Source organism: Alosa pseudoharengus, unplaced genomic scaffold (genome assembly GCF_046254945.1).
Source record: "Alosa pseudoharengus isolate Yale_2024_CS ecotype anadromous, Long Island Sound unplaced genomic scaffold, YU_APseudo_1.1 YU_APseudo_1.1_scf_11, whole genome shotgun sequence".
Classification (NCBI taxonomy): Eukaryota; Metazoa; Chordata; class Actinopteri; order Clupeiformes; family Clupeidae; genus Alosa; species Alosa pseudoharengus.
Window position 1 is genome coordinate 25499918 of NW_027468576.1, and position 17906 is coordinate 25517823.

Sequence of the window (17906 nt, forward strand, 5' to 3'; positions counted from 1 at the left end):
TCAATGATCCTTACCTCATCAAAGACCTTTGAGTAAACATGCTTTTCCAGCATGGGGACATATTTTGCATCGTGAGCTATGGCGGCTGGTGCCACAGCATCTGATATAGTGAGCTTCTTTGCAACCAGACTGTTGGCCTTCAACCACTCTGCTGTTGACATATCCAGAGACCTACAGCATAGGAGGGAAGAAAAACACACAAAAAAAAACGTTTATTGATAAAGTACTTCTTTTTTTAGCATGGTCCACTATTCCTGAGTCCAGTCATCATGATAATGCCTTCAATAGCAGAGTCAGTACTCACTCCTTAGGTTTTGTTTGCTTTTGCTTTTTTTTTCTAATTTCGTTCGATGTTTCTCCAAGCCCTGAATACAATTTGCAGGGAAAAAAACACACAGTGATAGCTTAACAGCCCAGTGACTCATAAATCTTACCATTATATTGTTATTATAAGCTTATCCTCAATTCAAAACAGAACATTTTTTGAATGCCTCATAGCCACTGGCAAAAACAGTTCATCTGGATCAGGGTTTTCAGCATCTGCTGTAGCCTAAATCATAATCAGGGTAATTTAAGGCAATTAAAAGAGCGGTCACCACTGCCTGATTAAGCAAGGTCATTTCTGCCCCCCTCATCAACAACACTGTACACATTTAATGTTTTACAAATGCCCCTTGAGATTTATAATCACAACCTAATTGGATACTTGTGCTGTCTGCCAAGATGGTCGCAAGGAGCCCTTTAATATAATTCACAAAATAGAGGATACAAAAGAGCCAAGTTTGCTTGGTTTCTCTTCATTTAATGGAGAAACAACTCTTCATATAGGCCCTTAGCAGAAATAATATATCAGAAATAGTAACTTGTAAGCCCTCAGCACTAACATATAAACCAATGTCCTATGGAACCCTTCACACACATACATTTTTCTGAAGAAGTACACAGTATCTATGAGCCAGAGAAGTCATGATGACTCATTACTGAGATGGAAATGAAAAACATTCAACCAGTCCCTGAAGTGATGTATTTTTTTAATTATTTTTTTTAATGTTTTTTTTAATTTTAATTATGGATTTACATGTGTATTCTCACTCACTGTGAAGGACTTGCATCTGCTTATCAGCATTCGTCTGAAACAGTTCCAGGGACTCGGGGAGCAGCCAACCCTGATCGGGGACTTTGCCACTGTGAAGTGGAGCTCTGGCACCAACACTGCCACTGCTGGACAGGAGCCTAAGCAAGCTGGATTTTGTTTGAGCTAAAACAATAAGCACACACAGCAGCCAGGGGAGTTGTAAAAGAGCCATTAAAACACAAAGGGCTTTGTGCTGGACATGATTTCGATGGCATTTAATTCGGTGAATTGCAGACATGGTTTGGCAAGTGCAGCGACTTGTTTACAGTTAACACGTTTCACTGACCTGCACATCTTGCAGACTTGAGCTGATCAAACTGCTGCTCTCCTTGATTTCTTTGGAAAGAACACTGTTTCACGTAACAGAAGGGCCTGGATAGATACAGCATAAATAAATACAATAAAATACAATAAAATACAATAAAAAAATAATTTGGTAATGCCCAAAGGTCACTCCACTTCATTTGCCTTTGGGTTGTGCCACTCTTGCGATGATGGAAAGTATCCAACAGGACACACTCAGCACGGAGTCTGATAATGCTCTCAAGGTCTCTCCTCCCTTCCTCCATTTCTGTCTGCAAAATCTGGAGGTCTTCATTCTTTTGGACAATAAATGTTCAATAAACTTTCATTTACCCAAACCATATTCTACATTAAACTGATGATAACCATCCAAAAGCTTAAGACAAAATGAATGACAAGCTGAAGGTCTGTTTTACAGAAGGTCCAGCCCAGCTTTATTCTTTAGGCTTTAGAAAACTTTAATGTCCTCCAATTTGTGCAGACACATTAAAACACAACGGCACATGCACACCTCAACGCGTACCTCATAAGGCCTCTGAAAAGCATAATCGTCCCTGACATCTGTGAAGTAGCTGAGGAATCTGCCCCCTGTCTGCTGGGAGAGTTCGTGCAGGAAGCTGTTGACCTTATGGTCATCACAGTTGAAGGAGAAAGTGTGAATTGGCACAGGGGTCCTCCTTCTCACCAGCTTTAAAATGTCTTTAGCATGCTGAAGAATAGGAAATAGTCATAAATATGAATATTACGTTTCCTGAATATCAGTACTTATTAGTCTTATTTCCTGTGTGCATTTTCCTAAATGTGACAAAGTGTGCAGATTCTTTTCATAGAAAAGTATTTTTTGACTCATCCTGTCCTGCACCTGTGCACATATGCACATATGCCTCTTCTATTTATCCTATGTGCAATCCATCTCATATAGCTATATGCCTATATCTCATATGCATTTAAATGTGTCTTTTCTCTATGCAATTAATTGTACGTATGCATTGTCAGTCAATGTGTACTTTCCTGAAAGAAGACCACCTGACTTCTCTGTGAGATAAGACTGTATATGCTGCCTAACCTTTGGTCCGATGTAAGATAAAATACCTGATCAGGCCTCCCATCCATTAGCAGGTACACAGCTTGAGTGCCCTCGTCAGCCAAGGCTAGAGTCAGAGCATCCAGTGTATTTGTAGAGCCTCCTGCCTGGTAATAGAAAAAAATTGACTGATTTATCAAGACAAGGGAGGAGAAATCAAGATTATTGATTGCTGCAGACATTATGAAAAATATGTACAAACAGTGAAATGGCAGCATTGGTTGAGTACAAACATCTGAATCATTCTTGGTGTTTAGGGAAACGTTTCCGATGGAAAGGTTGCATTTAAATCACGTTCATATTTATGACATTGTGTAGAGGCAATATAAAACGTGATAAAACCACCACTAACATCCATATCTTTCATATCTCACACTGAACTTTGACCATACAACTCCTGATCCTGGCTCATATTGACCCAACGCACCGTCAATTGGTCAATCCAATGCAGTGCATTGGCCATCGACTCAGGGCTGACTTCTGTTAGCGTGTCTTTCCACAGTGTCACATTCGTGCCAAAGCCCAACATGTTTACTCTCTGCTTCTGGCAAAGCTGCTCCTGTAATTACAAGGACTGCTGGAGTCACTCCAAAACAAAGAACGTATATTTAAACATTAAATCTGGCTATATGAAGAGATACAATCTGTTTGCTGAGAGACCGACATCTGGGCTGTTTGCACTGTATAAATCAGTTAGTCATATGTAAGTGCAAACCTCTATGAGGTGGTGAACTTTCCCTTTCACCCAAGGCAGATGGCGTCGCATAGACTCTGAGGTATCAAGGAGGAGATACAGCTGGTCCTCCTGAATGTTGCCAAACAGCTCTCTGCTCCCACTCCTCAACCAATCTATTCTGTAAAAGAATTGTAGCAAAGTTATGCACATGAAGGCAAGCACAAAGTATGTACTGTATACCCTTCAAAAGTGCATCACACTCGCATTCATTCATTCATTCATTCATTCATTCATTCATTCATTCATTCATTCATTCATTCAGGCATTCATCCATTCATCCATTCTTCCATTTGTTCCCTGTTTTATTTTCTGTATTGGGCAATAGATTGTGTGATCACACCATACCTCCTCTGTAAGACTACTAATGCCTGGTGCATCTTCTCCTCATACTGTCTACACTCCTCAGCTGTGACATAGACGTGAACCACAGAGCCATCCTTCCAACGCATGTGCACAAATTGGCTGCAGTACTTAGCATTGATCAGCTTTCTACATGTCACCTAAACAGTTAAGAAGCACATGGGATTATGCCCTTTAGACATACAACCACAGATACACTTATTCTTATTCAAACACTTGGTATTGCTGGTGAAGGCGACCATGAAGAACAAAGTGTTGCATTTTGAGCCCATAGTGCTCTCATCCTCTTCAGCCTGTCTGTAAAGAAGTTTGCATTCTAAATCAGGATACTCACAGCATCTGACTGGAGACTTTCATCGGCTGGCGTGGTTTTAATGTCAACAACGCCATCAGAGTGGTGAAAGGCACAGCTGGCAAGAGCGTCGTAGAGAGTCAGCTTCTGCGCCTTTAGTCCAAACAGCTCGAGCCACTGTCTGGAGCTCAGGCTACACTCTGAGGTACAGCTACACAGCACGTCTGGTTCTGTGGAAGAAATCATTACACATCTACTTTTCTTCAAATGATCTCTATAGCATAGATAGAGCAAAGTGATTAGGTATGGTATGGTATGGTATGGTATGGTACATTACAATATAGTACTATAGAGGACAGGGTACTGGGGATGACATTATGATATGGTATAATATGATGTTGTATGTATAGCTCACCTGATGTAGGTTCTGGAGGGAAGAGTTCTATCAGAATGGCTTGGATTTGATCTCTGATTTGAAGGGCCTGTCTTTTCTCACTCCAGACCAGATAGACATCCTCTCGAACTCCACACCCTTAACCAAGGAGTTGAATGGGTTAACAAATAATTTCTGGCTCATTCTGAACGTAAATCAACCCATTAAGAGATACCAAAACTGGCTGAACAAAGTTGATTATATCAAGTTGGTTGCCAACGTTTGGCTGCATATTTAACCGTAATGCCATTACAGCAGTTGTCTTTGGAAGAAAGATGTATACAGAGTTGCCAGCAGTGTTGTAGTCAAGTCACTATGCCTCGAGTCCGAGTCCAGGTTCGAGTCCTCAGTGTTCAAGTCCGAGTCAAGTCCAAGTCATTAAAAAAACATTCCAAGTCAAGTCCGAGTCGAGTCCACTACTCATCCGAGTCAAGTCCGAGTCGAGTCACTATTGATCCACGTCGAGTCCGAGTCGAGTCCCTATTGATCGAGTCGAGTCCAAGTCCAGCACTAAAGTAAGCATAGCCTACATGTCGTTCCATTTTTTTCCATTGCAGATGAAATCCTTAAAAGCAAAACGGACAATCTTCTGTCTCCAAGGGGTGCCATCACTTGTGTGAAAGTAGTATTGCCAAATTTCTTGCCAAACCCAATGTGTTGTATTTATTATATCGGAGAGAATACCATACCATAGCTATACCATAGCCTATAGGCCTACTCATAATAAATGAGCAATCCACAACCCAATCACACAGGCCATTAAGTCACATGCTGTTACTGACTGCTGACAATTGTATAGGCAGTGTTGTATAAGTTCATACTTCACAAGAGCTAGATGAACGTTGGAGTAGGCCTATTTTGTAAGAGGTAGTGTGGATCATAAAAGGGCATTTTTTTAAATTCTGGCTGTTAAATAGCCTACACAATTTTAGCGCAGTTTGGGAGGGACAGAGCAGGGCCCGTCTTGGTAGCTTCTTTCTGACTCCCGTGACGTGAACACTGGCTACCGGCAACTGCATAATTATGTTATCACTTCACTGACACTATGGAGACATATTTCACGTCAACAATAGAGATGAAAACTAGCTTTAGGTTAACGAAGATGTAGATTATCTGCCTAATTAATTCATTTGTGCAACAGGCCACGTTCATTTCAGAGAGATGAGTGAAATAAATGTTTTTTTAAGCTGCCATCGCCAGACTATTTGCTACGATATTCACCTGTTAGAAATAGAACACGTTGCTATTTCCTTTTTTGGAAATATTTATGGTTTTAAATATAGTTGTTTCTGGCCTACCCACGAGAGGTTCAGTTTGTCAGTTTCACTTGCGCAGACACGTAGGCCTACATTGACGCTACATGGACACTCTAGGCAATTTAATGTTATGCTTCTATATTTTATGACACCAAAATTAAGAAGTATGCTATATCTTGATCGGGAAAACGTTTAGTTTATTTTTCTTTCATCCGATAATAGCCTGCTGCAAATTAACAGACAGAAGCACGGCAGGGCACGCCCCGAATGAAAATGAATGAATGGAACCTCGCTTCTCGCGTCAGTCAGGGAAAACACTGTTCACCAAGTCACGATGATCAGCTATCCAGCAGCAGTGTGTGTTGTTTAGCCTAGGCTGAGTGTAATCTTAGGTAATGTTATGTCATGTATGAGAACTAATATTGCCTGGCAATAGCCTACTACATTGAAATGGCGGCAGCATATCTCCAGGGATTTTGGTGTTAAAGTTAATGTTAGTTTGCTTTGCATGTGAACATGATGTGACTTGCGATGTAGCCTACGACACAAAGCAGTAGCCTAACATTCCCTTGAACTAAAATTAGTATTACGAATAATTTAGATATTAAAATCATAGAGCAAATTATAGCCTAATGACATACTACAATTATAGCCTTATGATATAGGGCCTATTACAAAAAAAAGTTGAGTCCTCGACGAGTCATCGCGAGTGCGAATGCACTAGTCCGAGTCCAAGTTCGAGTCATCAGTGCTCAAGTCCAAGTCAAGTCACGAGTCTCTAAATTTAGCTAATGACTCGGACTCGAGTTCGAGTCTCGGACTCGAGTACTACAACACTGGTTGCCAGTTATAAAAACAGCAGAGACCATTACTCTTTGTAAGAAAATACTACACTGCACTACCAACCACATTACCAACAAGCATTTTGAGAGTAAATCCACTGTTATCTTTAGCCTTTAAAATAGAAACCGTGTTTATAATAGGCTAAACAGGCTTAACTGCCTAAACTGGCATGAAAATTCAATATTCATGAATTGACTGTAGAATTGATTTGTTACTTTCGTAGATGGGTTGATGTATTGCTGATTAACTAATTGATTCCTCTCTAAAGGGTTGGGGAGCTCTTGCTTGTTTACATCAGAAGATAACTGGCCATCCCCAGTGTGTTATACGTCATTGTTACCTGTCGGCACTCCTCCTAGGAGTTCGGTGGGAACCTCGGACGCCTCACACCTCTCTTTATCCAGTGATGAGTCACACAGTTCATCCACAAATATACTAATTTCAGCAAATGCATGAAACCTGAACAACCAGTTTGAGTGGAAGGAAACATATTTAGTACACAATCCACATCGATGAATTCATCCAGCTGACACCCATAATTTAGTTATTATTGGATATTACATAATGACAAATTGAAAAATTACTTACTCACCTACCAGCAGATAAAAAGGACAAGTGCTTCAAGGCCAACATGGTTTTTTCTGCCTTAGCATTAAATGATATTGTGTGTACAGGGCAGACAATGTCAACTAGCCAATTACCCAACACATCTTTAATGTCCTCATCCCAGAAATCTCCAGCAGCAAACAAATAGACTGCCTCAGTCTGACATCCAAAAAGAGAGTCATGCTTCAGTGAATCATTAGACAGAATGTGGACAGACACCAAGCATTTCATAAGGAGGTTTCCTAAATGCTGAAGTATTCACAGTACATATTGAGATCTAGAATTGTTCTTGATATGGAAACAATTACATATGTTTTTTTAAATGTGGTTGCTGATCGCTAAAACTGGCATATATGATGATCAGGAAAACGAAAAATGAGATTTGATTCATCTGAAACAATTCACAACAGTGTTGCACAGTGCAACATTTTAATACATTTTATGGGAACATTTCCTGGACTCTAATTCACAAATGAAAACTGCACCTAGAAAGGTAAAAGGCCTCACCATGTCCTCCATTGCTTTTAAAAGTGCACTGGTAGTGTTAATCAGACAAGAGGCTTCAGGTTGTAAGGCCCACAACCAATCTGTGGCAGACTGTAGGTTTTCCTCACTGGTGTCCACTACTCTCTCTCTCCATGCATTCACATGCCCGCCTGAACTGTAGGGTGAAAAATGAATTAATTATCTTACAGAGTTATGGTTTGTGTTTTTTCTTAATATGAAAACTTTTGTTGTTGATATTTGATATGGTTACTGGTATTGTTGTTATTATTACTATTACTATTATACTTGTAGGCCTGTGCCTTTTCAACTTTATTTGAAACTATTATTTTTAACTAATGTAGTGTTAAGTCGCTTTGGACAAAAGTGTCTGCCAAATACCACAACCATATCCATACAATGGAGAGAGAGGACATTATAAGAAGGTATTTACGATGTTCTAATTTCTAATAATGGACCATCCTTACTGAATAATATTGAATGAGTCAATCTGTGAGACTTGTTCACAGATTACCAGACTCAGTGCCCTCTTGGCCTGTTGGTGATGTGCTATTGAGGGACAACTTCCGAGGTCTACTATGACTGTGACCCTTTTTTCCTGGATCACACCAAAAAGCTGCCTACTTCCTGTCGTGAGCCAGTTCAGCCTCTGCTGATACTGATTCGCTGTTCTCTCCAGTTTTGTACAGACTTTCTCCAGCTCGTGTTGAGAGGCTGTGATCTGTAACAGTGACAGACATTATCACCATTACGTAAGTCAGTGTCAAACTGATAAATATGTGTAATAATGGTAATGATGGTAATAATGATAAATATGCGTAATAATGATTATTATGTGTAATAAAATAAATGTTGGTATCAGACAACCCTACATACATTGTAGACAGCTCCATGTATGGTGAACTGTGGGAACATTCCACAGCTATACAGGGAGGAGACAGATTTCCCTAAAGAATGAACATAGTCTGGAGAGAGCAATCAACACAGGTACAGATCAGAACATTTGGTCACATATGTCAGTTGGGCCAAGAACTGACCTACAACAGTGCAACACTAAAATTTCATATTTTACAATGGCAACAATGTATTTATTGTTTGAGCACTTTGGTCAACCACAGGTTGTTTTATTGTGCTATATAAATAAACTTGACTATGACTATGACATATTTCCATGTGAAATGTATGGGCGAAAATGGCATCCAAAAACACATTTGAGCACACGCCCTTTACTTTCATTTATATTCGGTTTTGTTTGCATTTTGCATTTAGTTTACCTTCACTGTGCTTAAAGCTGATGGTAGGCAGGATCTGACTCAGCGTGAGTTTACTTTGCTTCAGCCCATAATGGCTAAGCCACTGGGCCGACGAGATCAGGGTATTCAAATCATGATCCTGAGTTGCGTCTCTTCTTTCACCGTCACTGCACATTTCACCTGGCGATGGCACCGCTGCAAAAGAGTGGGCAAACTTTTGAGCTGGTTGTTCAAATTCAGAACTAACAACGAAGCTTTAATTTTGCCAGACAGTAACGAGCCGTTCTGGAGGGGAGGCTACAGTATGCTACAGTGAAATCCCTTGTCTTGTGTTGACATTGGTAACAGAATGGTTGTCAAGCACTCGCCAGTCCACCCTTTCCACAACCAAAGATGTCTTCACTTAGGCCTGTAGGTCTATACATATAGCCTACCTATGTGTATACTAGCCTATTTCTTAAATGAAATAACTGGGAAATTGCCTAATGCAAACGATTAACGTTCATTCATTTTCAGCAACGCCAACGCCAAAATGCATTGTAGATTGTGAAGTTAAAAACGCGAAAGTTTGGATGAACTGCAATTTTCAAGTTGTCCACATGGTGGCTCGTGGCTGTAAAGGTGTTTATATATTGGAAAACAGTCGCTCAGTCGTATTCATAGTGAAACATCAGCATGGCGAGCGAGGAAAGTACACAGAGTTTTGTACACTTAAAAAGAACAACATTATTATGCATGACAGTTTTGAGGATTTTATTTATTGCATTTATCCATGTGGCACAATCAAACAAAGAAGGTAAGTCAGATTTAGTATGGGAAATATTTGTGAATTTTGATTTGCGATGTTATTGACTGTTAAGCTTGCCAAGTAACATTGCTAGCTAACTAGCGAGTATGACCGAGGTACCGAGGTTAGCCTTGCCGTCTTGTCATGCCCGACGGAGGGAAATGAGACGTGTCCGCCGTGGCCAACAGCAAGCAGAGCTACAACTTTACCGATGTTAGCTGTGTGTTAGCTCCCTGATATTTCAGCTGTCTTGGTTCTCAATAACACGTCTATCGTAGTTGTGGATACACATTTTATGATGTTGGAATGAAATGAAATAGTATAAGTAACTGAACATATGTCATAGTTAGACAAAAAAGGCAAGTTGGCTTATGTTAACTAACCATGTCTGACTACTACTTGCTTGTTAGCTTAGCACAAAATGATGGTTGTGAATTAAATCTTGATTTATGCAATGGAACTGATTTAATACTACCCAGCTAATATGACAGCATTAGGATATTGTCAGCAATACAGTGACATTTAGTGACGAATTTAATTATTTGCGAACTGTGTGAGCTCAAGTCTTGGGGAAGTTGTTCTCATTTTCTGAATGTCCTCGACTAACATTACAGTACTGCATTGCCCTCCTGTCAGCCAACGTAGCATGGGCAACAACCAGCCTTCGGCAGTAAAGTGAAGTGACAAGTTAGTTGAGGTGTGTCAGGTTCATGTTCGTGTTCAGGTATGCTGTTTTAGTGTGGAATAACAACTACCTATGTAAACTCTTGTGCTAGTTAGCTCATAGCTGATCTGAGGTCTTCTAAATTTAATTTAGAACAGCTCTCTAGCCACAGTGGCTTTTTAATTCAGGTTGGACTACATATCAGTTTAGGAATGCATTGGATTTTTCTACGATAACGTTGGCAGTATAGTGCTGCCAATACTGTGGGTAACAATACGGGTATTTTGAAATAAGCAAAAACAGCTAACGTGAGCTAGCTCCTATAGTTTGAGCTGTCAGCTAACGTTATGCCAAACAGTAACGTAACCAGACAGCTGGGTAACACGTAAGCTGAAAATTGTTTGTCACATAAACAATCTTGTTCTCTGTCGGAAACTATTGGGAAGCCCTCTACAGTACAGTAAACATACTCGACAGCAATGCTGAGGGGAACAAGAATGTCTTTTACTCATCGTTTCCTGAGAAATGGCTTAACCTTATTTTACTTCTAAAAATATATATTTTGGAAATGGCATTAATAGTTTGTAGCATTTTCCACCGACTTCCTAGGTCTACCACTATTTCCCTGGTTTATTCTTAGTAGCCTAATTCAGAGTAGTTTCCTGAGTCCTGACTAAGTGTGTAGACATATTGTCATGACTTTGTGATGATATACTTCACAACAGTTTTGGGAAGTGGTTCTATTCTTGTCCCTGTAGAGGTTAAACTTAAAGATATAGGCTACATAAGTCAGGGTTTATGATCTCCTCATCTCTTACTGCGTGTAACTGTGTTCCTTAATCCTTAGGATTAAACTCACAGTTAGGGAAGTAGAGGAGCCCAAATGCACTACTGGGGATCTTTAGATTATTCATGCCGGTCCTAAGGTTTGTGCAGAAAGAATAAATTGCACTGGGTAGATGTGCTGTGATCAAGGCAGCCTGCTAAGGGTTGGGGTTGTAGATTAGAAAGGTATGGCTGTTAACAAATCCTTACGTTTGTTGTCCAGCAAGAGGAGTTTGTATTTGCATAGATATCATTCACATAGAGTCTGAGGGATATACGCAACCCATTGCATGCCACGGGATTTGGCAGTTTGAATGGGGCGTTTCTGTGTAGTGTGCTGTTTTAATTTGTGCATATGCTCAGAAACAAAGACCCCAGTGAGACAAGAGTGCAAACAAATGCATGGCACATGAGAATGGTTAGGCTAAGTGTTCCCCCAGGCCTGTGAATAAGCATCCACTAACTCCCATCCTGCGGTGGTCACAGATGCACCCGTCATTGACCAAAGGTGAAGCACCACAGAGAGGGGAGAGAGAAAGAGAAAGAGTCTCCATGAGATAACAGTATTTATTGCACAGCAATGCTACATGCAAAATGCATTCCTTTTTTTTGAAAGACTTTGTAGCCACTTGGATGTTCAAACTTCTAGCCTGCATGTGTAAGAATTCCACAACAGACAGTCTTTCAAAGACCCTCATGTTTACAGCTGGCCTGCTTAGTTTTCGGTTGGTATTCAATTCAAACGCTCACATTTTCAAAGGGTTAGATCAAGACAGTCAAAGCAAATTAAATCCTTCTCTCTCTCTCTCTCTCTCTCTCTCTCTCTCTCTCTCGCTCTCTCTCTCTTTCTCTCTCTCCCTCTTTCTCCCCCTCTCCCCTAATCTCTCAATGTCTCAACCATGGCATTTGGAAGTAATGACTTTAAAGTGTCCCAGCTGTCCCTCTGTCGTTTGTCCCCTCCATGATAGACCAAAGACAGACCACACATTGATCCTGCGACGCCTTTCTCTGGCCCTTAGCTACTTACACAAGCAGGAAATGCAGAGTGAGAATTTGCCAGACCAAAAACCCTGGGCCTTCCTCACCAAAGCACATGCCTTGGCTATACGCTATATAATGAGTTACTCGTAAACCTAAGATTTTTGCCACGAGACCAAAATCCTAATCTTTCTTCCATAAGGCTTTGCCCTTAGGGAAGAGTACATGCTCACTCTGAGATTTGAGTCTTTGTTTTGCTTTTACTGAAAAACTCTCCTGTGTTTGATACAGATCCTTCAATAGACTCTAAACATAGGCTTGAGAAATTTCCTGCAGCCTTTTTTTGTATCAAGGTCCACATCTTTGTTTTCCTTGGCTTCACGTTCACAACGTAGCCTAAAGGTTTGAACAAAAGGAGATGAATTGACCATATTCCACAAGTGTGATACAGTATCAATTTGCTGCATGTCTGCACTTTTGAACGTGATAAAGTTCAGCCCCTTTGAGATAGCAGGGTGTGGAGAACTTTCACTGTCACGTGTGCACTTCCTGGCCGATCCTGCTACTCGATAACCACAAACTCTCAGCCCTCAGGCCACCCCCCACCTACCTATACCTCTCTCTGTCCTTTACCCAAACACACACACACACACACACACACACACACACACACACACAGCAGACAGACACAGCCCCAGAATGCATACACCAGGGCCAGGGCCACACCTATTCAGGGCCAGAAGCATGCTAGGTGGGAGTCCCTCTTAGGCTTGAGTGCCGCTGCAGAATATTCCCTATTTGAAAGTCTATAGTCCTTGCCCATAATTTAGCAAACGTTCCTGCCTCTGTGTTCTTGACTTGTTTGCAAAGGCCTTATTTTTCATGTTTGGGCAAGGACGAAGCATTTGCTGTCTTCTGGAAAGACTGACGGGTTGATGATGGGCGTTTAAATGCATTGTGTGCTATCGCTTACCACATTGATCTCCTCCAAAGCCCTGCAGTGCCTGGAGCAGAGTTTAGCACAGATCATAAAAACCAATAGTTTGATACTAACTTTTAAAATAGCCTAGACCTGCACTGTCAGCAACAATGTGCTTCTCCTGCTTTAAAGGTCTGCCTTGTGAGCTCAGCCACTGGCAGGTTTATATAATAACCAATATTTTCAAATGTAGCACCTCGTAGCAAAAGTGAGTGGGATCACAAGAGAGAAGATCGATTTGATTGCGCAAGCCTTTGTCTCTGTCAGGAACACTCTGTTCTCACTGCTGTGCATGCGCCACAGGCTTTTGTTGTGACCATAGATCAGATTCTTCTAGGCTCCCCGCAACCAGGTGATAGTGGGGCCCTCTTTCCATGCTCCGCTTGAGCTCTTTGTGATCGTACAGATAGCCCACTTGGAGGGTTACTCAGACAACCATACTGTTGATTGTGCGCGTGCGTGTGTGTGTGTGTGTGTGTGTGTGTGTGTGTGTGTGTGTGTGTCTGCCTGCCTGCCTGCCTGCCTGCCAGTATGTGCGTGTCTGTATGTTTTAACTCCCCTAAACTAAAGCTGAAGTATTCTTTCTGCTAGATCAGCAGCATCTGGCTCTTCTGCCCCCCCCCCCCCCCCCACCCCCATCTAAAGGGTGCACCAACAAAGCGCTTGGTGGCCTTCAGGGAATGGCATGTTGCATTTTTCTGGACAAAAAAAGGCAAAATTGGTCATTGTCTCTCAGCACCAGTGGAAGCTCAATGGAATTTGAGAATTGCCTTTCTGGAATCTGCACTAAAGCAGTAATCGACTGATTCGCAAAACCTTTATCGCCACTCGCTGGTCGAGCCTTGGTCTGTCACTCGTGGAGTTACGATGCGAGCAAACGTGTTAAGTGTCTTTAATGTGTGAAGATGCTCTTTAAAGTGGTGTGCTCTCAGGCCAACGCCCCAGCTTGCTGCGACCGCCGTGGTTCTCCTCAATGGTGTTGATGTGTGCCGTGGATCCGCTCTCAACCTGAAACCCTCCTGTCATCGCCGTCATTTGACAGCACTGCCGCAAAGTTCTCTAATGCCTATGCAGCTCAGTCAGAGCTGGGTTGTAGAGTGATGTGGTTTACTAGTGGTTTTTCACACCTTTGATTAGATTGATAGAGACATGACTGACCTTTGATTACATTGATGGAGACATGACTGAGCTGTAAGAGAGTTGTGTGTGCACGTGTGTGCGTACGTAAGTGTGTGTGTCAGCGCGTGTGTGTCAGCGCGTGTGTGTCAGCGCGTGTGTGTGTGTGTGTGTGTGTGTGTGTGTGTGTGTGTGTTTGCCTGTGGGTGTGAGAGGCGCTCTGTGACTCTCGTGACTTGTGTAGACCTGACTCTGGCACTATAAACTTACCAGTGTTACGGCACACCACTGACTAAGAATAGCACTGAGAGCCCTGTATAGACGAAAGGAGCGGAGTGTGTGCTGAGTATGATCACCCACACGCCTCACATTTGTGAAAAGACTTTCGCTTTCGTGTAGTGCGTCTCTAAATGGACTCTCAGCGTGATAATGAACTTACACATTCAAAGCCACAAGCCTGAATGAAGTCCTGTGGTGAATGGAGACTGCCTTCCAAGCAGAGTAGAATGAGCAGGCCTGCCTACCAAACCTTCATCTAACTATCAAAACCATTTCCCCTTGAGTTGGCCGGTGTGCATTTGGGGGTTGTTAGCCAGTGTGTGATCATGCGGTAATGGTTGCAGAACATTGCATAAGAAGGGAAGAAATGTAGTCTAAACAGCTCCATTATCCTGAAGTGGTTGTTACGTGAAGGAAGCTTTACATAAACATATCTCTCACCTTAGTTTTAGGCTACCCCATACAACAAACAAGTGGCTTTGTCATGCAGCTAGATGGGGGATTATTAGTAAATGTGGGAATCTGAGTAGCAGTTGTTCAGACTCTAAGAATGGGTCTCCTTCTCATCCACTTTTTGTGTTTGCTGACAGCATACATGTTTGAATTTGATACACTCCCAAAATCAATGCTGACATGCTGTAATCCAATGCTGAAATCCTCACGAGAGTTTGCTTCTTGTGTTCCCCACAGCCTTCATCCAGTCAGATACCATTCTAGAGGTACTACATTTTGGAGAAGGAGGCCTCTTACAGGTAAGCTGCCTTCCACCGCCACAACACCCCCCCCCCCCACCCCCCAGACTAGGGCTGGGATAAACGATTATTTTTTAAACGATTAATCTAGCGATTATTTTTTTGATGCATCGATTAATCTAACGATTCATTTTTTCAGTCCGATTCGATTTCGATTCGATTATCGATTATCTCCCCATTAATTCACTAATAGCAACTTATACATGTTTATTTACATATCAGAATGAAAAAACATGAATTATTTAACATTGCAATATATGTTTATTGCTATTAAGATTCCAAAATAAAAGACTGAAGTGCAAGTAACTACAAGTGCAAAGTAATGTATTCTTAGTCAGAGTCAGAGGTAGCATTCAATAAAGTTTCAGTTAGTCATTTTAAGACGTTCATGTGTGGATGCAATTCATAACGTAGTTCAAATAACAGTTTGTACTTCTCCTTTGGACAAGCACTTTTGAGTCTTGGAAAACACTTTTCCATTTCCATCTGGATTTTGCAAACAGAGTCAATAAAATGAGCCCTGCATGAGTAATACAAGCAGCTGCAAGTAAGCATGCTAAACTTGACATCCAAACAGTATTCTAACGTTAGCTTTGAGATAAGGTTACTGCTTGATTGCATACTGTAACTTAACTTCGTTTAGTCTCCTCAATGTACTATGTTGTGATAAGACCATAGCAGAGTTTACTTTAACTTTAATGCAGCGGTTTTGAACAAATTTGCGCAGCATGGTCACGATGCTAAGCGGATTTAATAGCAATGTAGCCCACTGTGTTCTATGCAGTGCTTCTATGTGGCAACAACAATCCTTCAACAATCGTGAATATTTTGTTAAATGCACATGCAGAGGAGGAGCAGCGGGCTCGTTACGAGAGAGAGCGGGCGGGGCGAGGAAAGGCTGTGTGAGTAAGTGGCAAGTGCAGCTCAATGAAATTATTTTATCTTATCTTTAATTTAAATAGCAGGCCTACAACATAGAACATCAATGTGTGGTGGCCGGTTTTGATTTCGTGGTGCCCAGCCACAGATTAGTCAACGTATGAAAAACACTGAAGGTGTAAAATAAAAAATATTTAGCAGCACACGTTATGCTTGACGAATCGACGCTCATATTTTGCGTCGACGTCATCGATTACGTCGACGCGTTGTCCCAGCCCTACCCCAGACGCTTCCACCACCAGCCAGAGAGCTCGTCCTCTCTGTCCTCCTCAGATGGTGTGTGGAGGCGGTTGGGTGTTTGTTTGTAGTGTGGAGGGCCCTCTGTTGAGTTATAAAAAACGTTATAAATAGCCTTGAGTAGCACTCTCCAGCAGACGGGGGGGGTGTTCTACCCTGCTAGTGGTGGGGCTTATTTTAGCCTGGGCAGGGGTTAGTTTCTCTGGCCAGCCTGCTGCTGGGCTGACGATTGCCTGGGCCTCCATGCGGCTCGGCTATCCTCAGCTTGCCCTGGTAGTGTAGCCACGGGGCTGACACAATAACATAACGCACAAAATCCACACATGCCCTATTTAAACAGTATGCATGCAACCACACTCTGCTCACACAAACAGGAAAAGAAGCATGCATGCACATGCATTCACCCCGTGGCATATATAGCTGTACCCACACTTGCATAACCTTAGAAAAACATACTGTAGCCACCCATCAAGTAAGTGATCTGCAGAAGATTGCATGGTCCCACTCGCTCATAGAAATGGCTTCAAAGCATCAGTTGAGCAAAGCTGAACCAGCTTTAAGTTTGTGTGCGCGTGTGCGTGCATGTGTGTCTGTATGTGTAAGTAAGAACAAGATAATTACTAAAATATGGTTGCTTTCTTGTATCTCCACAGACAGAAGCTGATATTGATCTTAGCTCATATCATCAAAAAAGGTAAGATTTGAGGCTTATTTCCCCCTCAATTTTCTGCATCTCTACAATATAATCACCTCCACTTATGAACTCCTATGGCCTGACCGTGCCTTCCAGCAGGTGGTTCAGATTAAGTGAGCCTGTGGCCATTTGTTCGGGGCACTTAGAGGGACACAAGTGGAATATTCCAGCCAAGTGAAGCGGGTTCATCTTTTGTGTCCACTCACTGCCTCAGTAGATGATCACTGAAGCTCTTGCCTGACAGCTGATGCAGAGCTGAGGAAGTTTCTATGTGTCTTACCAGTAATAGATAGGTTTTCCACCCCTAAGAGAAAAACAAATCATATGCATGGTAAAAACTCACACACACGAAAATCTCTTTAGTTTTTGTATCTTGTATATAAATACACCAACATCTCGTCATCTTGTACAGTGTATGAAAACAAACTAAAATCTCTTCACTATGTTTTTAGAAAAGATATGAACAACATCTCTTCATCTTTTACATCTTTTTTTTAAATGCCTATCTATAGCCCCCCTTATTCTGTGTTGGTGGTTAGTGAGTAATTTCCTCAGTGTCAGAATAGAATGCCTTTATTATGACCGCCGCGCAGCGAAGCGGCGGTCATATAGGTTTAGTCAGATTTTTTTTTTGTCCAAATTTCCGTCAAGGATTCCCGGGACACTGAAAGACCGGGGTAGACGAAACTTGGTGGGCATGTAACCCCATATGGATAGCATGGAACCATCGTTTTTTCGTTTTGATCTGTAGCCCCCCTGCTGGACTGCACCCCCCGAAAGGAGGGTAGGGCAGACACAGTTTTCTGTGAATATCTCGAGAACCGTAAGGTTTAGGAGGACCATTTTTCTTT

The 17906-nt window shown here is 41.8% G+C and overlaps 1 protein-coding gene across 1 annotated transcript in view; it reads left to right on the forward strand.

Annotated features, from left to right (window-relative positions):
• The first annotated feature begins 9480 nt into the window (after positions 1–9480).
• tmem131 (transmembrane protein 131) overlaps positions 9481–17906 on the forward strand; it is a 45405-nt gene continuing 36979 nt past the window's right edge. The window contains exons 1-3 of the mRNA XM_076278574.1: positions 9481–9601; positions 15124–15185; positions 17015–17055. Coding sequence (XP_076134689.1) covers positions 9481–9601; positions 15124–15185; positions 17015–17055 — 224 coding nt within the window. The remainder of the gene's footprint in view (positions 9602–15123; positions 15186–17014; positions 17056–17906) is intronic.